This window comes from Larimichthys crocea, chromosome XV, assembly GCF_000972845.2.
Source record: "Larimichthys crocea isolate SSNF chromosome XV, L_crocea_2.0, whole genome shotgun sequence".
Lineage (NCBI taxonomy): Eukaryota > Metazoa > Chordata > Actinopteri > Sciaenidae > Larimichthys > Larimichthys crocea.
Genome location: NC_040025.1, coordinates 10,212,372 through 10,234,612, shown reverse-complemented (window position 1 = coordinate 10,234,612; position 22,241 = coordinate 10,212,372). Strand labels below are relative to the sequence as shown.

General features: G+C 40.2%; 2 protein-coding genes across 8 annotated transcripts; both read right to left on the bottom strand.

The window, feature by feature from the left end:
* Positions 1 to 12: 12 nt before the first annotated feature.
* Positions 13 to 10,195, bottom strand: tfcp2 (transcription factor CP2). Of its 3 annotated transcripts, none has more exons than XM_019273911.2 (17): positions 9,939 to 10,195; positions 8,676 to 8,875; positions 7,343 to 7,494; positions 6,865 to 6,941; positions 6,669 to 6,774; positions 6,353 to 6,459; positions 5,955 to 6,107; positions 5,745 to 5,855; positions 4,517 to 4,605; positions 4,309 to 4,357; positions 3,384 to 3,422; positions 3,151 to 3,244; positions 2,434 to 2,524; positions 2,200 to 2,306; positions 1,457 to 1,599; positions 1,316 to 1,367; positions 13 to 1,234 (listed from the first exon to the last, which is right to left on the bottom strand). In XM_019273911.2, the coding sequence occupies exons 2-17, from the start codon at positions 8,795 to 8,797 to the stop codon at positions 1,197 to 1,199; spliced, it is 1,530 nt and encodes a 509-aa protein (XP_019129456.1). In that variant the 5' UTR covers positions 8,798 to 8,875; positions 9,939 to 10,195; the 3' UTR covers positions 13 to 1,196. The 3 variants fall into 3 exon arrangements, with proteins under 3 accessions (XP_019129456.1, XP_010730318.1, XP_010730319.1); XM_010732016.3 differs by having other exon boundaries at positions 10,022 to 10,195; XM_010732017.3 differs by lacking the exon at positions 3,384 to 3,422 and having other exon boundaries at positions 10,022 to 10,195.
* A 3,117-nt stretch (positions 10,196 to 13,312) lies between these two features.
* On the bottom strand, positions 13,313 to 20,567 carry pou6f1 (POU class 6 homeobox 1). 5 transcript variants are annotated; one of them, XM_027288940.1, is made up of 12 exons: positions 20,191 to 20,567; positions 19,387 to 19,479; positions 18,807 to 18,886; positions 18,298 to 18,487; positions 18,015 to 18,151; positions 17,270 to 17,495; positions 16,245 to 16,501; positions 16,037 to 16,165; positions 14,984 to 15,217; positions 14,719 to 14,854; positions 14,466 to 14,634; positions 13,313 to 13,769 (listed from the first exon to the last, which is right to left on the bottom strand). In XM_027288940.1, exons 4-12 carry the CDS (start codon positions 18,476 to 18,478, stop codon positions 13,424 to 13,426), a joined length of 1,815 nt encoding a protein of 604 aa, XP_027144741.1. In that variant the 5' UTR covers positions 18,479 to 18,487; positions 18,807 to 18,886; positions 19,387 to 19,479; positions 20,191 to 20,567; the 3' UTR covers positions 13,313 to 13,423. The 5 variants fall into 5 exon arrangements, with proteins under 5 accessions (XP_027144741.1, XP_019129343.1, XP_019129344.1 ...); XM_019273798.2 differs by lacking the exon at positions 18,807 to 18,886; XM_019273799.2 differs by lacking the exons at positions 18,807 to 18,886; positions 20,191 to 20,567 and adding an exon at positions 19,739 to 20,084.
* Positions 20,568 to 22,241: the final 1,674 nt, after the last annotated feature.

Sequence of the window (22,241 nt, the reverse complement as noted above, 5' to 3'; positions counted from 1 at the left end):
AGACGACAGATGGCGTGTACCACAGGTAAGTATGTTTTAATAATGCTGATGAGATGGAGGAAGGGTTGCAAAGATGGAGATCTAAAAAAAAAAAAAGTCAAGCTATCAACTGAACATAAACTAACCGTATCTTTCCACATGCAGCGCCGCTGTGATAACAGCTCAGTTACATGTATTAGTGTTTGGAAGTGGTAACGTCCAAAAACGACATGATAGAGACACAAGTATGTTAAAAAGATCATTGAGAAAAGAAACAAAAAACAAACTGCTGGAATAACACACGATTCTTTATGAAAACATTTTAAAATAATAATCTATTTACAAATTATTTGAGGGAGGGAAATAAAATGCTAGAAAGGCTGATGGGAGGAGGAGGACGTACACGGGACCAGAGACAGAATTTTGCTGGTGTTGCCACTGTGATCACTAACATAGAGACAGTGTTTCATCGTCATCGTTCAAGATTCATAAGTAACAAACCTCGAGTGGCCGGTATGTGCTCTAACACTAACTATAAAAAAGGACCAAACAGTGTTTGGGAGTTAACAGTTCAATCCAGTGAAAAGACTGACGTGTCACAGATGTTACGTGGAGAACAGCTGGATCCCAACGGCTTCCCTTAATGTCCCCTTAGCTGATCTTGTGATTCCTCGACGTGTGATTGTGTTTAGTGAGACTGGCTTAAAGTGGATCCCGTGAGGCGACCTGGCATGAAGAAATCATGCTGCATTGACGAGTTGTCAGAGTAACTGTCTCTCGTTTTTGTCACTTTTATTATTATTTTTTTTTTGGTTGTTGGGTTTTTAATAAAAGAGACACGACAAACAAGCTTTGGCACACCAGATGCTCAGCTGACGAATAAGCAGCGATAGCAGCTGTCGTGCCATGAACCTCTTTCAATGAGACAAAAGCGACAGAGGAAGAAATGCAACCATTTAAAAAGGGAGAGACAATGGCAGGGGGCAAGAAGGAGACTGTTAACTTCGCTGTGGCAAGAGTCAATCCCTCTAAAGTAAGACAATAAGGTATAATCAGGAGAGGGCCGGGTGCTTCAGTCATCATATTCCTCCATAGCAGCCTCAAGAGAGTTTCTCGGAGGGCATCTCCACATATCCCAGGAACAGCGAGCAGTCTAGAGGGGCCGACTGGATCGGGTCTAAAAGACGACAGCCAACACGTATTCGCATGCCTGGTATTCACTTCAAGATGATGTGGTAGCCGTCGTTTGTGTCGTCTGGAAAGAAAAAACATCGACTTCAGCAACTTCCAAAGAGTTCACGAAGGCTCCGTGTTGACTATAGAAACCTATAGATACCTTTCATTGTGTCCAATACAAAACATACTTCATCCTGGAAGTTCTGAATCATCTGTTAAAAAGAACAAACAAAAGCATTTGTGACGGACAAACCAGTCGGTTTCACATCTTCTGTGAGTGTAGCCTCAGATATGATCTTACCTCATCACTGACCAGCACGTGGATGCCAGTGGGACCCTGTTTAAAGATCTGATTGATCTGTCTGGGCGAGATGTTGAAGAGCTGAGCGATCTTCTCCGTCAGCTCGGCAGCCGTGAGCTCCTCCAGGTAAATTGCGTGATATACTGCGGCAGGAAAGAAGACGTGAAAAGACAAATACAGATTTTCATCTTCACTTTCTGTACAATACAATTACAACTTGGCTTTAGGGAGATTTTAACCATGTTATTATTATTATTACTGATATAAATGTGTAAACAATCCTCCTTAAAAAGGTCCTGTGTGTAAGATTTAGGTGGCTCTATTTACAGAATATGGCAAAAACTGAATATAATATGTTTTCATTAGTGTATAATCACATTAAAAATAAGAATTGCTGTATTTCTGACACCGTGGCTCCTCTTTCACAGAGTCTGCCATGTTTCTACAGTAGCCCAGAATGGACAAACTAAACACTCCTTTTGCATTTTTCACACGGCCACTGTAGTTTCTCCTGAGAGTGAGGCGAGGGCATTGCAATCAGCAATTACATCGCCAGATGCCACAAAATCCTACACACCGGCCCTTTAAATCATTTCTGTCTCTTCCCTTTGTTGCTTTGCGGTTCACGCTCGCTTTCTTACTTTATAGTTATAGACTCAACACAGACAAAACACAGAGTACAATCAAATCTGAAAGCATTTCACTATAATCCAAACACACATGAACCTTGAACATGCACTGACCAAAGAAAGTGTTGGCGGCAGCATCTCCGTTTTCATGTTTCACCTGCTGCTCCCGCGCCTGCTGAGACTCCTGGCAGACGTAGATGGTCAGCCTCGGGCGTACCACGCTGTAAACGGCATTCACATGGAGGGAAACAACAAAATGTTCATGAACGTATCAAGTCTTTCTTGGTTTAATAATAATAATAGATAAATCACATATTGTGAGATGGGATTCAGTTAAAGAAGACCCACCGTCCCTTCAGCGCGTTGAAAAGTCGTATGCCATCAGCTGGGCCGCAGATCTGAATGACATCCTCCCTGGTCAGCTTCAGCAGGTCTGCCCCTGTCACACAAAGGAGTGTAAAACTCTTTCCTCTAAACGTGAACATGGATTACACAAGAACAAGTTTATATTAACAACAAAATGTCAAAAGTAAAGAACAGTCCTTTCACTTTTCTCAGCATACAGGGTCAGCTACAGACTACAGTCCTGGAAACTCGTGTCTCGCTAGAGGACAAACACCAGCAGATGCTTTGTGCCATGAAGGGTTGAGGCCTTGCTCCTCAAGAGAGTAACAGGCTTTGTTCATCACTAGTGCAATGTAATTGTGTTTTCCTGTTTTAGACCTCTCGTGCACCACAAGGTTACGCAGCTTATCACCTGGCTCATTCACAGTGTTTTTTGCTCATGCACAAAGAACATTTCATTCCTCTCCGAGTATGTTTCACTTCATGCTGCTGTGGCCTTCATGTTAATGTGTCGCCACTGAATTGAGTAATAATGTTACAGGGTCTAACTGCTGTCGAGATTTTGCCATTACTTTAACATAATGAGGTTAAACTCACGTTTCTGAGTCTTTTACTCTCTTAAATGTTACAATTGACCGAGAAATGAGCAAAGGCTTCCGTCAAGCTCGCGATAAGACACTAAAAATAAACGGACGTTTTGTATCCGAGAGCCATTTTTACCTGAGAAGTTGGTGAAGAGCCGACAGAAGGGCGAGAAGCGGTTTCTTAAAAGCCACTGTTGTGCATCTTGTGGTGTCGCCGTGGGTAACAAATTCTGAAAAGAACAACACGAGAGAGCGAGAGCGAGAGAGAGAGAGAGGATAAAAAGGTTTAAACCACGTTCTCAGAGTATCTCATAGTGATCACGCACAAGTCTGAAATTACTGGCTTTCTTTACAGTATGCTATACGTACAATACATGTCAGGATGCTGCCTTCTGTGTCTTCAAAATACTGCAGGTAGGCAAAAACAATTACAAGAAGTTTATTTTTTAATCTTACTTGGTACAGTAACTGTGCTCTCAATAACAAAGAGCCTGAAACTCTCTGGGACAGAGGGCTTTTTTTTTTCATCTCTGCTAATTGTAACCAGGTTAGGCCGCATTCAGACAGAACCCGGCACAGGTTTCGAGTGGGGGTAGTGACTTTTGGCTGCAGGGGTGTGGTGGAGAAGTCGGATCCAACTTTTGGGGGAAAAAATGCAGCCAGACGTCACGCTGCAGTCGCCTATCAGAAGCTCAGATCGGACACTCTGACTTTGTTTATTTCATGTATCCAGTCTGAGTCTGGCTCATATTTTAACGCTATAAAATAGTGAAACGAAGAAGTTTTAATTTGGTTTGTGTCTTATGGTTTCGGACATGGACAGTGATTGAGAGTGAGGGAGCGCTGGCTTCAAGAAGCAGCTTTTTCTTGATTGTTTCACGGCCGTTACCGTTACATTCACCGCAGCGCCTGATCCTGTCTGAATGTACCCTCACATCGACCTTTCTTCTTTTCTCTAAAGCATAACATATCATCAGCCTAAATATATACAGCATGAAATATTGTGATTTATAAATCAAATTTAAATAATAGAAACACTGACTCATTGTCTGGTCCCCTGTAATACATAAAAACAGTTCTGATGTCTCATTTCTCATTGTTAAATCCTTTCATTCACACCTCGAGGCAGCTTAGGCTTATTTTCTGTTTATTTTATGTTTTCAACAGTCTACTGGGAGGCAGAGGTTTAACACCCAGATGTCAGTTTTGCATTTGTGAATATTAATATGAAATGGTTCAGTGAGGCAGGAGGTAGCCAGGCAGTAAATCCAAAGAAAAATGTACTTGTACTTACATCTGCTACCTGAACCACGGGCTCAGGCTGGTGGTTTGGTGATCCATTTCTAATAAGGATGAAAAATTGGCCATGTTAGTACCTGGGAGGAATACTGAAATCCACATTAGGAGGAGTCTAAACACCATGTAACCATGTGGATTTTATGGCAAATTTAATTCAAGCGGCTTTAATTGCAAAGCACTGACAGAGACGAAACAGCTCATACCCTTCCGCAACCGGGAAGCTGTTGTGCGTGCTGTTGAAGCCAGGAGATGGGGAGTTGTTGACATATGTGACCTCTGGCCAGGGACAGCACTGCGGACGAACACATTCGTTACTGTGGGATCTAAATAACCTCGGAAATACATTTCTGCTCTCATCAGTTATAAGCTGAAGCGTCTCTCTTATATTTAAAAGACGCACGTTACAGATCTGGCAGTGTTAGACTCTGATCTTAATCATATTAGCTGTTTAACGAGGTCACAAAAACATGTCACGTTGCCAAAACGAGACCGCTTTCACTCAGAATGAAACTCCTGATAAAAAAAAAAGCTGATGCATGATTTTAATACTAGTCGCTTAAATGATTTACAACACTCCATTTACTCCTCAAAATCTCTTTAAGAAAAGCTCTGTTAGCCTCCCTGCACTGGCTCTGATATCTTTCAGAAAATGATTTTAAATTCGTTGTACTTATATCAGCATATATCAGCAAGGGCTTCACATTTATGTCTCAGATTCTTCACTACTTTTCTTTTAGAGGTTCATGAAAGATCCCAAAAGATTTTATGACCCTAAACTGTGGAAACACTCGCATGTTGAAGAACAGCTTCTGTATTTTTAATTTGGGTTGACTTTGCATAATTTTTATGTTTGAATGTATTCTGGTTAAGATGTTTCTGTCTGCTTTTCTATTTATATATTTTTCATATTTCTTTTTTATTATTATTTTAGTTGTAGTTTTTAAATCTGATTTGTTTATCAATGTGGACTGCAGGTTATTATGATTATTATTATTTTATCCACATTATATCCTAGGTTTGAATAATGTGTTGCGAGTTTGAATAGTGATTAATTGAGATAATGGATCAATTAGATGACAGCCGGAAAATCAATCAACCACTATTCTGATAATTGATAATCAATTGTTTTCCCAGGCAAACGTTCTCGGGTTACACGTCATAGTAAAGTGCATACTGCATATTTTTGGACTGTTGGTCAAACAAAACCTTTGCAGACTCATCAAATTAAATGAAATTAAAAAAGATTGACAGATTAATTGATAATAATCATTAGTTGCACCTCTAGTGAGTGTATGAGCGTAAACATTTTGAGGCATAGCTCTCTACATGATTGTTTCTGTTCCTCTCCCAGGCTTTTTTTGGTTAAATAAAGTTGTGTTTCATTCTGATGACTCTTCGTTTTATTAACACATTTATAATGTGTGTGCTAACCTCTGTCAGGATTGTGGTTTCATAGGAGGGCTGGTACTTTTCCTTTTCCTGTGGCGCCCTCTTCTCCATCTTCTCCCTGTCTGTCTTCTGCTTTCTGTCCGCACCTTTAGGCTGAAACAGGTTATATGGAGGCGGTGTCACATAGGTGGTGGTCATAAATAACAAATGTTTGCTTTGCAGTGCATCCATTTTTCATTTCACTCTCCTCACCTTGAAGACTTTGACCTGGCAGGAGGCAGAGTGGAGGTGTTCTGTGTACTCTTCATTCTCGTTCTCTTTAAACGTGTCGATCTGGATGCGAAAGGGAACGCCCTTTTCTCCTCCATGCTTGCGCATGGTGAATTCTGTGCTGATGCAATGTACCTAAAGAATGAGATGAGTTGAAATCTATACGGGGAATGATGCCATAACATAAAATCTATGTCAGTAAAAATCAAGAAATAAAAAGATATTGTGTTAGTAACTACTGTGTGCAGCAGGGTTTACAGAACAGATGAGTTCACTGAACGTCGACAAGCTCGGCTCAGTGATGCCTCAGATTACTGCAGTAGCTTTTAATGCATGAAAGTAATTCAGGGAAACAACGGTGTTGTTGTCCGTCTTGCTACCTGGATAAAAACTGAGGTTCTTTTTGATGGGTCCCAAAGGAACTCCACAGTGTTAAGCTGAGTAGGGTTAGCCCTGGGGTCGATTATGCCGACGGACATGGGGATATCTGCAATGGATCAATGTAAAACAGGCTGTTATCAAAAGAGTTCTTAATGCACACCGTCTTCTCCAGAATATCATCCAAACGTGGCACTTACAGTTCAGCTTATCAGTCAATATCCTGAACTGAATTCATCCAAAAACTACAGCATGGTTAATAAACATACAAGGCTGCACAGCAACACACAAGTCCAATAAAATTCCTTCAGTGCTCACCCAGGTCGAGGATGCGATCTCCGGGCCTGTTCCAGCGCCAGCCTTCCAGCTGCTGGTGCTCCGTGTACTGAAGTCGGCGGTCATGAAACACCACGCGAATGATGCTCTGTGAATCCAGAGGAAAGGAAAGAATTAAAGGCAGCTGTTCAACGTGTGTGTGTGTGTGTGTGTGTGAACCAGCATGTCACAATCTTACCTTCACCATTTTACCAGTGATTTCCGGAAGTTCCCCAATTTTCCGATTGTCAAGCATTCTAATTTCATAGGACTGGCCTGCAACGAGAAGTCCGTGTGGGGAATAAAGAGATCAGAATTCCTATAAAACCCCCAAACATTCACCGCTGACCTTTACAGTCATACTCAACACAATAATCCAAAATTTCTACATCCTTGTTTGCTCATTTATTCCTATGACAAGAGACACACGGTAACTCACAATGGGATATGATCATGATACAGCAAAAATGACTATAAAGTCAATCTGTGTGACAGAAAAGAAAAAGACTTTCACATCTTGAGCTGGCTGTGAACTGACATCCAGGTCAAAGAATATCTAGAATTAGCAGATTAAAAAGGCAACTGAATTTGCCCTCGGTGGCTTTTGACTTCGTTCTCTTAGGCACTGCTACATTTGCACTGGAAGTTACACTGTGGCAGGTGATCCTAGTGCTGACCTTGGTTGAGGTAGGTGAGCGTTTCGTCATGCAGTTTAACGGCCGGCGAGGTAGCTGCACACAGAACATACTGAAAGGGAAGGATCTTGTTGTCGCTGTCCGGAGGCAGGTTGGACTCCTCCTGCTTGAAGATGGGGAGGGCGAGTACGTCGCTGGAGAACACAGAGACAAAGAGAAGAAGCCGTTAGTTAAGAAGCGTGAGCCTGATGATGCACACTCATTATTTCCTTTCCATAAAACGAGTCTACAGAAAATATATCTTCATATTCAGCGGTTAGAAACGAAACTTTCAACCTCATGACTTAAATTTTGTTTGACTCTACACTAGACAACACTAAACGGTGTCCGTGAGGCATACCATGGTATCCCAGTTAGGATCTCATCGCTCCTCTCAACAGAAGAATTTCAGGACCAAGCGAGCGTTTGTGTAATTACACAGTGCACTTAACCACCCAGAAAGAAAAGCACACAGGAGAAGGATCTTTCTCCACCAAAGCAAAGTGCCTGCGTCAGCAAAACCTAAATGCATTTCCCCTAAATGGATTCCACGTAATTTTCTTTATGAAAAAAACTGAGCACAGGCATCAAATATACATCAACCTGGACTTTAAACTGGTGAATAAAATCTCACCAAATGAAAAACCACAGAACTGTGTGCGGATATATTTACACGAATGTGTCAGGGATATGCTGCGTAGTGATCGGATACGTCTAATCAAATTTAATCAAAGACTTTTTTCTCTCCTCCTCATCTGACATGTCAGCAAACTGCTTTGCAATTCATCTGCATGTGCTGATTAATTTGCCCTTCTGCTGTGTCTCGGTGCAGGACTTCACGTGTTCATGTCTCCGCTCAAACTGCACACTCGTGTGAACAAGCCTGGCAAACAACTGCACATTAATAAGACAGATTTGATTAAATAGAAAGCCGTGTACGCCAAATATCTACTATAGGACCTCTAATCTATTCTCACACCCCGAAAACAACTTCTGCAAATGATTTTTAAGCAGCTGTATTTAAATAAACAACAAAACAAGTTCAACTGTTGTAAAATGACACTGTCAGGTCAAGTGAAAACACACAGTGCTGACATTTAAGCCTGAGCAGCTGATCTACTTTCACTAGACCATAAAAAGTGACTACTGAAGGAGCTGGGTGTCTTTACTGTCACTGTTCACATCGATAATCAAAACAAATCAATATTTTCAGGAATATTAAGCATGTTTGAACTAGAAAAGTCTCATATCAGGTGACATATTTTGCTCAATATCAACACGTAGCACTAACTCACTTGAAACAGATGGCTCAACCCGTCCAAAGCCCATACAGTACCTCATGCTGTACGCCCCGGCACCAAGCTCCTGACCGATGCCCGAGAGACTGGCATCAAAGTCCTGGACCAGTCCGGACTCGATCACTTCATCCGTGAGCGGCAACTTCAGAGCCCACGCCATGGTGACGACGACGACGTGAAGATCTGACGGAGTGCAGCGTTTCCGGTTAAAACGGAAGTTTTACCTTTTTCCCACAACCTTTAAAAACAAATCGTGAAAGTGCAAATTAGAAGTTTATTATCATCTAACAGAGATCAGTGTAAATAAGACAATATGCTGAGGTTTAATATTGGGACATAAAAATGACCAAGATTAGTCTTCTTACACTTTATTACAAGTCTAATTTATCTTTCATACTGTAATATAGTTTGGGCGAACACCTTTCCTACGACACTCAACCCGATCTGAGTCACATGCCTCATCTTCTATTTCAAAAACTCCAGATACTTACGGTTACAGGATATCAATATCTCTCAAATATGTGTTTTTATTTATTTATAAAGTATATTCAAGTCATGAAAATATTCCAGAGCACTTCAAGACTTACTTTAAATTTAAAAATTCACAGGTTCATCCTTATTTAACCCGACAATCCTCCTCTTATCTTAGAATTTATCTTAAGCTTTTAGTTGTTTTAAATGAGCTTTATAAATAAAGTTTGAGTTGAGTTCATGCTCCGAGGTTTCTCACGCGTGCAGAGGTTTTAATTTACTCAAATCAAATTTAGGGGTAACAAATTATGGAATAACTTTTCTCTCCTTCTCTTTAAAATGTTACAAAAGATAAATTTAAAGCTCATTTAACTTCTGTTTTGAAATCCTAACACATGCATAAAAACAGGTTCATGTTTCTGTTTTTAATTTTGCATTTATATTTCATGTATTCTGCTGTTTGCACCGAGGATACAAAGGAAACATCCTGTACATACTGACTTATTGTTATTGTCATCATAACTGTCTGTTGATGATTTTTTCTAATATCAGCTTGTCGTTACTTTATGTGGTTATTATTCTCTGTTCTTAACATTTATTATGACATTTAAACTCTGGGTGAAGCTGTAAACAAGCTGCACTTTACATTATTTGTCATTTTAACTGTGAATCAACATAAATAAGCTAAACTCTTCGCACGGTTTGACAGTAACAGGTCAGTTCACAGCACAGACGGCGTCTGTAGTCTCTGTGATGGAAACAGCTGATCACCTGTCATGTTCTCTGGTTGTTTACCTGACACGCAGTCAAGCACGCGCCTGTGTTTTTACCTGTTTGTGTCTCGTGTCACGCCATCACGAGCTAAAGCTACATTAGCCTGCCAGCTAACTCACAGCCTCGTGACGTCACTCACCGCGAGTCAGGGCCACGAGTTATTCCCGTCAGACATGTCGGTGCGCGGAGGCGCGAGGTAACGGAGTCACACCGGAGAGTTACCGAGAAAACTCGGTTTGCTTTTGTTTGTTTATCTCGCTGCGACGGGAGAGGACTTCCGGTATCCGGTTCTCTGCTTCTGCTTCTTCTTCTTCTGTTTTTGATTTTTTTTAAATCAGGGAACCGCTACAGGACGTTTGTGGCTCATTAGCGCCACTCACCGATTATGGACGGTAACGACATAAAGGGCTTCACCGAGAGGAGAGGAGATGTACTGCGTTTATAATAAAATAAAATAAAATAAAATAAAATAAAATAAAATTAAGTAAAATTAAATAAAATTAAACAAAACGAAATAAAATAAAATAAAATAAAACAAAACAAAATATAATATAATAAAACGAAATAAAATAAAATTAAGTAAAATTAAATAAAATTAAACAAAACGAAATAAAATAAAATAAAATAAAACAAAACAAAATATAATATAATAAAACGAAATAAAATAAAATTAAGTAAAATTAAATAAAATTAAACAAAACAAAATAAAGTAAAATAAAATAAAACAAAACAAAATAAAATAAAATGAAATAAAACAAATTATAATATAATATAATATAATATAATTAATATAATAAATAAAATAAAATAAAATTAAGTAAAATTAAATAAAATTAAACAAAACAAATCAAAATAAAATAAAACAAAACAAAATATAATATAATATAATAAAACGAAATAAAATTAAACAAAACAAAATAAAACAAAACAAAATAAAGTAAAATCAAATAAAATAAAACTAAATAAAATAAAATAAAATAAATATTAAATAGATTAAATAGATAATAATAACTATAATAAAATACTGAACAGGCAACTTGTCCAGGTTAAAATGTAGGAATAGACAAATAAATAAATATAGTTCAAGTAAAAGCCAGAGTAAAAAAGATAAGTCTTATGTATGTTTTAAAAATGTGAACACTATCTGCTGCCCTCAGGTCTTCTGGGAGGTTTTTCCATAGACATGGACCATAGTAATAAAATTTCTTTTTAAAAGTCTCACTGTGGGTTTTTGTTCTGACTTCAGGGATGAATAAAAGGCCTGTACCAGAAGATCTGAGAGAGTTATGGAGGGTTCATAGGTTATAGGTCGGACCAAGACCTTTAAGAGCTTTATAAACCGATAAAAGGATCCTAAAATGGATTCTGAAGCAAACGGGTAGCCCGTGCAGAGACTTTGAAATTGGTGTAATGTGTGCTCTCTTTCTGGTCCGTATGAACAGATGTACAGCTGAGTTTTGGAGTAACTGTAACTGAGCTGTATTCTTCTTAAGAGCATTACAAAGCGATAGTATTTATGTGTAAAAATATGTCAGTGATCAACTTCAGCCAGTGCAATGCTTGTAAAAATATATCAACACACAACGAGTGATTAATAAAGACAGGATTTATTTGATTTATCTGACAGAAAATGACAAAAAAAAAAAACATCAACTTTTGTTTTTCCCTTACCTCGCAAAGAACTTAACTTTTTGTGTGCTTTGCAGAGTCAAATGACTAATAGCTGATATCTTTTAATTATAGTTTCGCTCTTTTTTTCTCTACTGATGACTTAGTATATTAAACAATATTATATCCCCATATTGAGCATGAAGTTAAAAACACATGGTAAAGCAATTCCTTTGCGATATTATTAACTATTTGTATGTTTAGGTATACTGTATGTTCACTGCAATATAGGCCCACTGTTAGTCAAAAGGCAGTCAAAATATGAGGCGGACCATAAAATGCATCATATAATTCACAATCTCCAAGATTGTGATTAATGCATATTAAGGTTTATATTTAATCTGCAGTATTTTACATTTCATCTGCATAAAAAGTACATTAATCTTAATCATAGATGTCGCTTGTCAAGTTGATGCTTGCAATCTTGCCGGTGCTGCTACATTTTTGCAAAGCAAAGCTTGTTGCTGTTCAAGAACATTGAAAACGCAGAAAGTCTCTCACACGTAACTGAAACCTCGCACTGTACATAAATCATTCATAACCCTTTGACTTTCCCTGCTGTCACTAAAGTGCAAAGAATTCTCAAAGAATTGGCAAATATAAAGAAAACTGCCATCGGAAAATAACTTCAGACTGCACATGCAAACACTCGTTCAGATTGAACATATTAAACCACAAAACTCTTCCTCGGCTGAACAGCTAATACATTTTTGAGTTAAGTAAATCAATTTGATTGATATTAGGCTCAGTGAAAGTATCTTAGAAATCTGGCGCTAATGTGAGACTATTTGAAGTTCGTTAAAGGCCAATTAAGATCTTATTTTGCAAACATACTTTATCTAACTTGAGATGAAAAATGCAGCAGAAGCATTTGTCAAGCCATTTAGGGAACAGTAACAACAGTGAATAAAGAGGAAACACAAATTACTCTTAGAGTATTATAACCACATTAAACAGTAAGTGTAAAAACACGACAGACCGGTGAACTCACACACGAACAGTATGTGCATTTGCACAATCAGTAACTCACAAATGAAGCAAAGTTTATAAAAAAAAAGAAAAGAAATAATTTTACAGTTGTGGCATCGCAGGCAACAGACGAAGAAACAACTTTATTTTGACGAGAACATGTTGTCCGTGGAACTTAGAAACGACCTCCGACGGTGTGTATCAAAGCCAAACAAGAGGAGACGAATACAGATTTGAAGCTCATCTGTGTGATTATCAATAAGAAATATCAAAACGATGATTGTCCTGAATATTTGTTGTTGTTTTTTTGGCGTTCCTTAGACAACTAATTCTGATGAAAATAAAGTTATCGGGTATTGCCTACTTTTGGTTTACAGAATCTCATTTCTGTCCAGATCTTATTTATTTATGTTTGCAAAGCTGCTCCCGCAGTACAAATACTACGTTAATATAATATAAATTAGCAGCTCGAACTTTTAAGTTCATTCATGGTGGCTAAAAGCATGTTATTCAAATATCAGCCATTGTGCCAAAGTGACAATTATGTGACTAAAATCAATGTGACTCAATGCACTGCCACTTCTTAATTCAGAGGGATATCCTATAAAACCACTCGTATAAAAGTTCAAATTTATACATTACATGTTATTATCACTGTGTATGTTAAAATGACCATGCAGTTTGACTTAGTACCCACCACACAAAAGTAGTGTACACAATGACTCGTTTTTTAGTACCCTTTCATCACACATTTCCTTCATTTTCTCAAAAAGTCCATATTCTTTCAACCGTGTTGGAGTTAATCTTTTATTTACAACACAATCTGAATCTGTGCTGCTGTATTAAATGTTCAACTTACCAAAACGACAAAAGATCGGTGGCAAACCCTCCGAGAATGAGGGAGCTACTGAACCTGGAAGACGTTGATTTTGCTTGTGTTTTTCAGAGTCTGTCGCCGGTTGCAGAACCATACTCGCACGACCTCTCGGTCATAGTTTAGCTCTCTTGCGATTTCTGTAATCTCTTGGCCTGTTGGCAACGCGTTCTTCTCAAAGTAGGAGTTGAGAACTTCTATCGCCTGCGGTGTGAAACTAGTGCGTCGCTTGCGTTTCTTTGACGGTTCGCCGCCAACAAACTCCATCAGGTTCTGTTGGCCTTTCTGGTTCCAGTGCTCGGCTTCAGCCAGCCACTTCTCTAACACCGGCTTTAGCTTCTGAGCACTCTTTGGGGTGATGTCCAGCTTCTCGAACCTATGGTACCAAAAAAAAGTACAGTCTGAACTATTTCATGAGAAGACACATTGTATGATCTCTATCTTTAGAATCATATAGACCCAATTTGCAGAGAAGTACGTAACTTAGACATTTCAAGAACAATTCATTTTGCTAAATTTCAATCACCGTAGTCTGTCTCCAATGCTGTTCAACTCTTTGGACCATTCTCAAAAGATGCTGAATGTTGAAGTTACCTAATCATATCCACAATGATGCATTAATTCAGAGGAATAGTTACATTCCAAATACAGCAAATACTTCCCAAAATGTCAAACAACTCCTCTTTTATTTTGATTTTGATTTGTAAGAAATAAATTATACAAACTAAAATTCACAAATCTCAGCAATTTATACTTACAGACTATTTTTATGTAGTGTCAAAGCAATACAAGCGTTCTATCATTAAGTTACCAGAACAGGATTTAATATTACAGCCTTTTACAAATGTCACTAAGGGAAGTGAATGTAACACAGAGACAACTTGACTACGTTCATGTTTTAATAGTCTTGTCTGCTTGTAATTGCAGATTAGATCAGTGTATGCAGATATCAAACAAACAGTACACACACACACCAATCACTGAATCGCTTTATAAAGAGACATTTTCTTTACGATACATTCCTGACGAAAGCTTCCACATGCAAGTCAACACAAACAGTCGAGTCATTTACCTGCAAATGGCAGACTGGCTGTAGGCCGGACCCTCAGTTGCAGTCAGGGCCTGCCCTACTTGTGTCTGAGTGAGCCCCAAGGACAACCGACGGATCTTGAAATTCTTGGCAAACTCGCGAATTTCCTCCAGATTAATGCCTTCTTCGCTGCTGACTATCTGCTGTGGTTCTACGATTGTGAAGAATCCGGTTATAAATATCTACCTACTTAAAATGAATCTATGTTTAGAGAGTGTGAAGCAGGTGCACTTACTGCCGACAAGCTGGCCCACTTTCGCTATGTCTCCACAGGTGATGGGTACTGTGGAGGAGAGCGTGGTGGCGGTCTTCAGTACAGACGGCTGCGGGGCGATGACAACTGGTGCCTGTGTGGCAGTCGTTACCAACGCCTGGGAGGGAACAAATAAAGCAATATTCTTAGACATAACCTGCATGTATGGTAAAAAAAATCATATAACAGGAATAGTTAATGGTCTTAATGATCATGCAAGTGTAGATACAGACGTTATTCATTCTACCTGTGTGTTAGGTTTGGTAAGTGTTGGAGGAGCGGTGGCTTTGGGCAGAACTGCAGCAGAAGTTACAACCGCTGCAGGTCCGTTCCCTACTGTGGCAATGATCTGGCCCTGGGTGTTGAGTAGCAGCTGTGGGGTGACAGTCTGGACCTGGAGACCCTGGAGGGGGAGAGTGGATGTAGCAGCCCCTCCAGCCAGCGAGGCTGGGTTCACCAACAGCGGGAGAGTTCCTATGACCTGTAAATATTGTTTAAGTTAAGTTTAAGTAGGAGAAATAAGTGAATGGCATAGCTTACCAAACACATTCAGCAAACTGTCCTGAGTGTTTTTGCCTTTGGGAAATAAGAATGACCTATTGGCGGTTCAGTTATAATGCCTCTCAAGATTAAACACTGCTAACTCCAATGAGCTGCAATAACAGTAAGACCGAGTACTGGAACAGTTTTCACAGTAATTGTCTTCTGCTCCACTGACTTGAAATAACACTGCTGACTGATATTATCTGGAGGCTGGGGGCTTTGAGTCCCATAACAGGAACAAAATACAAAAAACATTTTGACTGTCCTTGGAGAAGCCGTGATTACAAATCAACATGCGTCATCATTAAAACATACAAGATGTGTAAATGGCATTATGCAAGAGGTTTTAACAACTTTCACATGTTTGATTTTTGTCTAATCATACACAACAACATCTAGATGACAGATTTTTTTTAAATGCAGAATTTAGTGATGCCAGAATGGGCTTCAGAACAGCGAGCGGGCAATGTAACCTGGCTCAGCAAAGGGAAAGAGACCAAAGAGGATTAGGGAGGAAGCTAAGAAGACAAGAGGCTGCCAGACAAGAGTAAATTTGGTACTGGCTTTTAGTAGCTGGTGAGAGCTTTGTGAAATAAAGGCTGGAAGACAGACGCTGAGCTGGGCTGACTGCTGTTTGATTAATAGGTAATATTAGCTGGTGTGTGTTCAGCTTATGGAAATAATGTCCAATTCAAAGTCAAATCCACATATTATTTAACATAACATAATACAAACTGTGTAGCACTTTGTCACCCACCTGTCCCTGGGCATTTGTGATGATCTGGCTGGTGATGCCAGCCATGTTGGACATGGCACTGGTAATGATGGGAGTAGAGGTGAGGGAACTGAGAAACTGTGGCTGAGCTCCCAAGGAGGCGGCGTTGATCTGATAGGAAAATCACAACATGTGTAAGAGGCATATAAGATTCAGTACAGAAAGAAAATCCTCGAAGCGGCATTCTTACAATGGCAGGATTGATGGAGAGTCCCGCAGTCTGGAGAGCTGCTAAGGATAAGTTAGACTGGGAGACAGTAGTGGTGGCCTGGGTCGCCTGCGCTGCCGCCATCTGAGCGGCGGTGACCTGTGTGTTGGTCACCTGTGTGGGCTGAGACGTCACCTGCTGGACGGCGGCCTGCATGGGCTGTATGGATGCTTGAGGCTGGAACATTGTCTGTGCATTTGTGTGCAGTTGGGGCTGGACCGAGCTCAGGACTGTCGCGGCTGTGTAAAAATACAATATGCAACCAGTTATTGTTAAGAGTCTACAGCCACGCAAGCAACTCTGTGAGCCTGTATTATGTAAGGAAGTAGTCAGGGTACAGTGGCTGAAATGTGATGATCTAAGGCTCGAACATTGCTGCCTTTCTGGAGAATTGAATAGTCAAGAAGCTTCCAGCATAGAAAACAATGTGTGCAGGTGTTTTTGAGACTGGTCACATCCGTGTTGCCCTCAAGATATGAGAGAAACTGTCCTCTGAAGAGACATGACAGAGACAAAACCCCAAAAACCATTTGTGTTGACATACTGTACACGTGACAAATCCCTAAAGCGGCAGATGGAAATACGACTCTTGCCCATCGGGAGCGGAGACGGAAGTCGGGTGATGTTGTTTATAGAGCCACAACGTCCACAGAAGGAATAGGATGGAGGGAGTAGATGGATGGGTCACGAAAACATTGGACCACATGAGATTGCTGTTTGTTTTCCACTTTCTTCCGTGTTTAAACGTTGGTTTCTTTTAACCATGACCTTGGTTATGATCTGCCGCCAACCCAAGTGGGAAATACTGTAACCGTGGTGACCAAGGTTTCGAAATGATGTAATTTTTACCCAAACCAAGATCTTCCCCTAAACCTAACCAACTATTCTGTGTGTCATTCTAACTAAAAATGTTATTGTCCATGTTAAAGATGTTGCAATTTTGAAGTCAGGTGTCCAGTAAAGTTAGACAAGATCTGCACACATGAAACAGAAAGTCTGAGTTTTACCTTGAAGGCCAGCGAAGGGCAGTTTGAGGAGGTTTCCAGCCGCGTTAGCTGCTGCGAACGCTGGAAGAGTAGCTACACTGGTGGTAGGCAAGGTGAGGACAGCCAGACCACCCTGGCCACCGATGGAGCCCGCCATACTGAGAGGGATGAGCAGGGGCTGACCCAGGGATCCTGTCTGGGCCATCATACCGGTCATCAGAGTGGCCAAGCTTTCCTGGGTCAGCACCTAATGTAGCATAATGAAAGATTAGTTTTCTATCAACATCTGTGACTGTGTTGAGTTAACTGTCACTAACACACTGCAGCTGTACTCACATCATTTTTTTTTTTACCATTTTTGCCTTTTGTTGTTGTTGTGGTGTGGTCAGAACTTTCTCCAATTGCTAGAAAGGTGCCAACAATTCCTCTCTCTCTATTCAGATGTTTGGGATCACATTTGTTCCATTTTTCACTTTCACAATACACTAGAGACAATTGCCTCAGTCAGCGACTTCAGTATATCACCTACAGTAGTCTGTGGGTAACAACGCTGCCATTAATCCCTCTGATGCATGAATATTGGGCAAGAAATGCAAATAGGGTCCTAGTAAATTTCAGGATTTTATTTTGCCATCCTCTTTTTTTTTTAATTTCACAGATATTTCCTGCGCTTTCAAGTCCAGTGCACACCAAACTCTAGCTGATGTCTGTCCCTAGTTTTAAAAACTATTGACTGAGTGAATATGGAAAGTGTACTCATTCGTACCTGTGGACAGCCTTGTACAGTGATGGGCATGGCGGCCTGTGGCTGTGGCAGGGACATGCTGACAGGAACAGCAGGAGTCAGCGTTTGGACAGCAGGAGCCGGAGCCTCTACAGACACCACCTGCTGCTCGCCCAGCACTGCAGGAGCACAGCCAGGGTTGCTTCTTACTGACATTTGAAGTGGTTTTCACAGCTGCTATTAACACTTCAGTGCAACTGTGTCATGTACGTATGAATAATAAGTCATCTGCTATCCATCATTATCAAGCGTGGCTGTGATTTACCTACTCCCCCGGCACTCTGGGGCAAAGCGAGGCCATCCTGTGTGCTGCCAACTTCGGGTTGCTCCGCAGGCTGAGCCACTCCCTCCTCAGATTTGCCCTCACTCTTCCCATCAGGTACTGACGACGGCAGAGACGCATCGACCTCTACCTCTAGCACACGAATAGTCTCATGGCCAGACATCACAATGACCTGCACAGCGATTAGAAGTAGAAGCTGAGATGACTCAAATGCAAAAGAAGCTGCCTACTCTATTCTACCCCGTTTGTTCGGGGGTTGAATTATAATTTTATAATAGGTAAATATTAGTTTAAATACGGTGTTTTAATCTGGTAAAAGTCTCACACTGGAGGGGTCACAAAAGTATTCAACAGCTAGATTTGACTTGGACTTAACTGATGATTCATGGTATGCAATAATGAAAGACCTAGTGGAGATGCAGCGAGACAACCTGGGCTGGAAGACAAGGTGCAGAAAGAGACAAGGCAGGAAGATAGAGGAGGATGCATACCTGGTTGTCTTTGGCAGGGAATTTCAAAGTGCAGGATTTAAATGGCTGAAAAAAGACTTCTGCAGTCAGACAGTGAATGGCTAAGGAGAACAGAGAAGCCGAGCACATGTTAGGACACAATGACCCAAAACAAAACAACACCAAAAAAGAAAAAGAGAGACAAATGAAGAGAGCATGAGTTCAACAAAAACAATGAGCATCAGCCAACAAGCAGCTCAAGCAATGCCTCCTCCAAGCGCCGCTCTCCGCACATCCCGTGAAGAGCATTGCTTTTGTTTGCTGACTATGTCTACACAGAATGTTACTAGAGAGAGGAAAAACCACAATTAATTATTTAGCACGGCAGTTTAAAGAACGGTAACCCTCACAAGCGTGGAGCGGCGGGTATTGTAAGGTGATAAAACACACACACACACATAAAAAGTGTGTGACATGATATGTCGGCACATGAGGGGTGACAGGAGCAAAGAACTTGGAGTCCAACAGTTGAAAGTTATCAGGTTAAGCTTGAATGAGGTTATAAAGTGGGAAAGAGAAGGGCCCCCTTCACTGTGCTTTACCCAAGACAGGTGAGTGTTACCTGCTCATTGACAGTAAGTGGGGCATCTTTGGCAGGGAGATCCTGGGAGTTCATGGCTCGCTGCACCGCCGCGGTCACTGTCCTCCTGTCATTCTGGGCACAACAAACACTGAATAAAACAATAAACTCTGAAAGGCTCTGCCACTCTTTAAATCTGCTTTGCAGCTATTTCAGCAATAAAATATAATAATATAATAATAAGTTTCATGATGTTGGCTCATAGTGTCCACACTTTAAGGGGGGCAAATGCTGATTAAAACATTTAATTATTATTATTATTATTATTCATGGCTATTTCTGTCATTGCAGGAGCAGACTATTTGGAGGGGCCTATAAAAAAAACAGGCCATACTGTGTTTGCACTTGAGCTGCACGATAATAAAAAAAAAAACGCGCTGAAAGACGCTGATCGTGGACATGAAGTGGTTACAAATTCATCAAGGAGCTCAAAAAGATTCAAGATGGTGCATTTCCTACTGCAATGCCCGGTTAGAAATGAGGATCTGTCAAAACTTCAGCGGGTGTTGACGGGCTCCCCACCCCCATCCTGGCCAATAAAAGTCTCGCCGCGTCGACCACTTTTTGGAGACATGCACAAAACCACCAAGTACGCACGACGGAAACCATCTCGACCCCGTGCCTAGAGACGGAATATTATGTATTTCCCTCTCTTTATCATAAATATATAAATTATGCTAATTACGAACATTGCATATTAACCAAAACTCATTTCCTCTCGCCATTTCGCTGCTATGCGCGAAGAGCAGGCTGAGAATAAGACTCCGGTTATTATATCCAACTTACCGCGTTAAATGCAGCTTATTTTCTGTAATCCCCGGCTCTTATAAAAAAGAAAAAGGTCCTTGTCACAGTTTGTTTCAGTCACACATAATTAAAAATTCATCTCAGCTCCCAGACAGGCGCTGTGACTGCACACAAAAGAGGTATTTGCATTGATAAGGAGGGTTGCAATGTTAGGATCTCCTCTCCTCTTAATATTTAATGACGATGCCCTTTCTGTGACAGCTGAGGTGATCAGGAATCCTTGACGTGTCTCACAGAATCCTGTTTGAGCTGTAAAGTCGGACAAAATTGCCACAAAATTGGCCTTTTGCACTACGTCATGAACATAATTTATGCAAGGAAAAATCTTGCATTGAAAAATGTCTGCCTCGACTTGAGAGGTGCCATGGTTCTCTTAAAGGGGACGCGCCTCCAAAATAAGAGAGCTGAGCCGAGCAGTGAAGTGACAACACAGTGCAGCTCTGCAAAAACAGTGCGCCAGCTTTTGCAAATTGCACCGACGAGATGTTTACCTGTGTGATTTGGTGCAAACTTTTGGAAAACAGATGCTCTTATTGTGTTTGCAGATGTAGTTTTTATATTTTGTTTTTGTTCACTGGAAGCTGAATAAAATATATTCAAAGGGCTAAACTAACAATTTGACTGTGACTGTGCCACACCTGCTGTCTAACACACACACAAAAGTGCTTTTTGTTCAACCTGAAACTTCACTGAAAAGACAGGGAGGAACTTATGAAACTTTATCCAGCTAGTTTTCTTAAAAGAGATAACTGTACAGTTTTACTATTGTAAAAAAAAAACGTTTTAAAGGTCACAGTGTGTCAGATTTAGGGTTGCAGAACTGAAATATGATATTTATTACTGTGTTTTCATCACCTACAAATAAGAACCATTATGTTTTTGTTACCTTAGAATGACAAACACTGTGGGTCCACTTCCATGCAGTGTGTGTGTTTGGCATATACAATAAACAATGAAGTAACAGCAATTTTTATTAGAGTGCCACTTAACTTATAAACCAAATACATTGCCTCTTGTTTTTTTATTATTTAATCTCCAACTTCAGTGATTTATCCTGTTGTTGTTGTTGTATTCCCCAAATGCAACTCCACGTTCTTTATGCATAAAGCTATAAAAAAAAGTATTTACCACACTTGTGACAGCAGTGCTAATAGGATAATATTTTTTTTTTTTTTTGTCATCAGAACTTGTGCTTGTAAAATGTTATTGGTGTTGCTGCTGCTGGGAAATGAATGATGGCTGAATTCCATTTAGTTGCTTCTGTTTCAGGGTCCCGGTGTTGTGCATGCTGCTGGCTCACTGTTACACTATCATTACTAACCGGGATGCTGTAATATTAAAGAGTCATCCTTAATGTTATTAGTAGGCCCACAGTAGTCATAATGCAAGGTTCCTGACTGCAGCAGAGCCTTTCCAGTGAGCTGACAGCCTGACTCTGTTAGACCTGAATGGAACAGGACCTTAATTAGGATAAGTGGAAACACCTGCATTGACCCTGCTATGTAATGTCAAAATGGCTGTTATAAAACGGGTCTATTGTGCAATATGTATGGCGAGGTGAGCAGCAGAGATAGTTCACTCAAATTATTAACAATCTTGTGGGTTATACTGCTGAGTTATATCAATACAATGCAAGAGAATAGACCAGCAGCCATTTTGTTGTTATGAATTAGATGGGGGCCCAAAGTCACAAAGTGCATTTGCCTCAGAGGGCTTTAATCTGTACAGGGAGTGACACCCTCTGTCCTTAGACCCTCACAGGTGTTTCCAGTTATGCTAATTAAGGTCCCATTCCATTCGGGTCAGACAGAGTCAGGGTGCTGCTGTGCATGATAGATAGATAGATAGATAGATAGATAGATAGATAGATAGATAGATAGATAGATAGATAGATAGATAGATAGATAGATAGATGACTTTATTAAGAAAGGGTGTCATAGCAGCCTGCTATATTTGAATACAATAAAAATATAGTAGTGTCCTGAGGTATAAAAAATAAAATATTAAAACACAGAATGGGACAAGAACAC

What these genes read in the sequence shown, in the direction of transcription:
- tfcp2 (XM_019273911.2), bottom strand. Translation starts at nt 8,797, where the DNA reads ATGGCGTGGGCTCTGAAGTTGCCGCTCACGGATGAAGTGATCGAGTCC. An exon ending in GAACCTCAGTTTTTATCCAG is followed by an intron (nt 6,108 to 6,352) that starts GTAGCAAGACGG and finishes CTCATTCTTTAG; the next exon opens with GTACATTGCATCAGCACAGA. An exon ending in TGTATTGGACACAATGAAAG is followed by an intron (nt 1,235 to 1,315) that starts GTATCTATAGGT and finishes TTTTCTTTCCAG; the next exon opens with ACGACACAAACGACGGCTAC.
- pou6f1 (XM_019273797.2), bottom strand. Translation starts at nt 18,914, where the DNA reads ATGTGCTCGGCTTCTCTGTTCTCCTTAGCCATTCACTGTCTGACTGCA. An exon ending in TCTCCATCAATCCTGCCATT is followed by an intron (nt 16,166 to 16,244) that starts GTAAGAATGCCG and finishes TTTTCCTATCAG; the next exon opens with ATCAACGCCGCCTCCTTGGG. An exon ending in AGTGGGCCAGCTTGTCGGCA is followed by an intron (nt 14,635 to 14,718) that starts GTAAGTGCACCT and finishes TCACAATCGTAG; the next exon opens with AACCACAGCAGATAGTCAGC.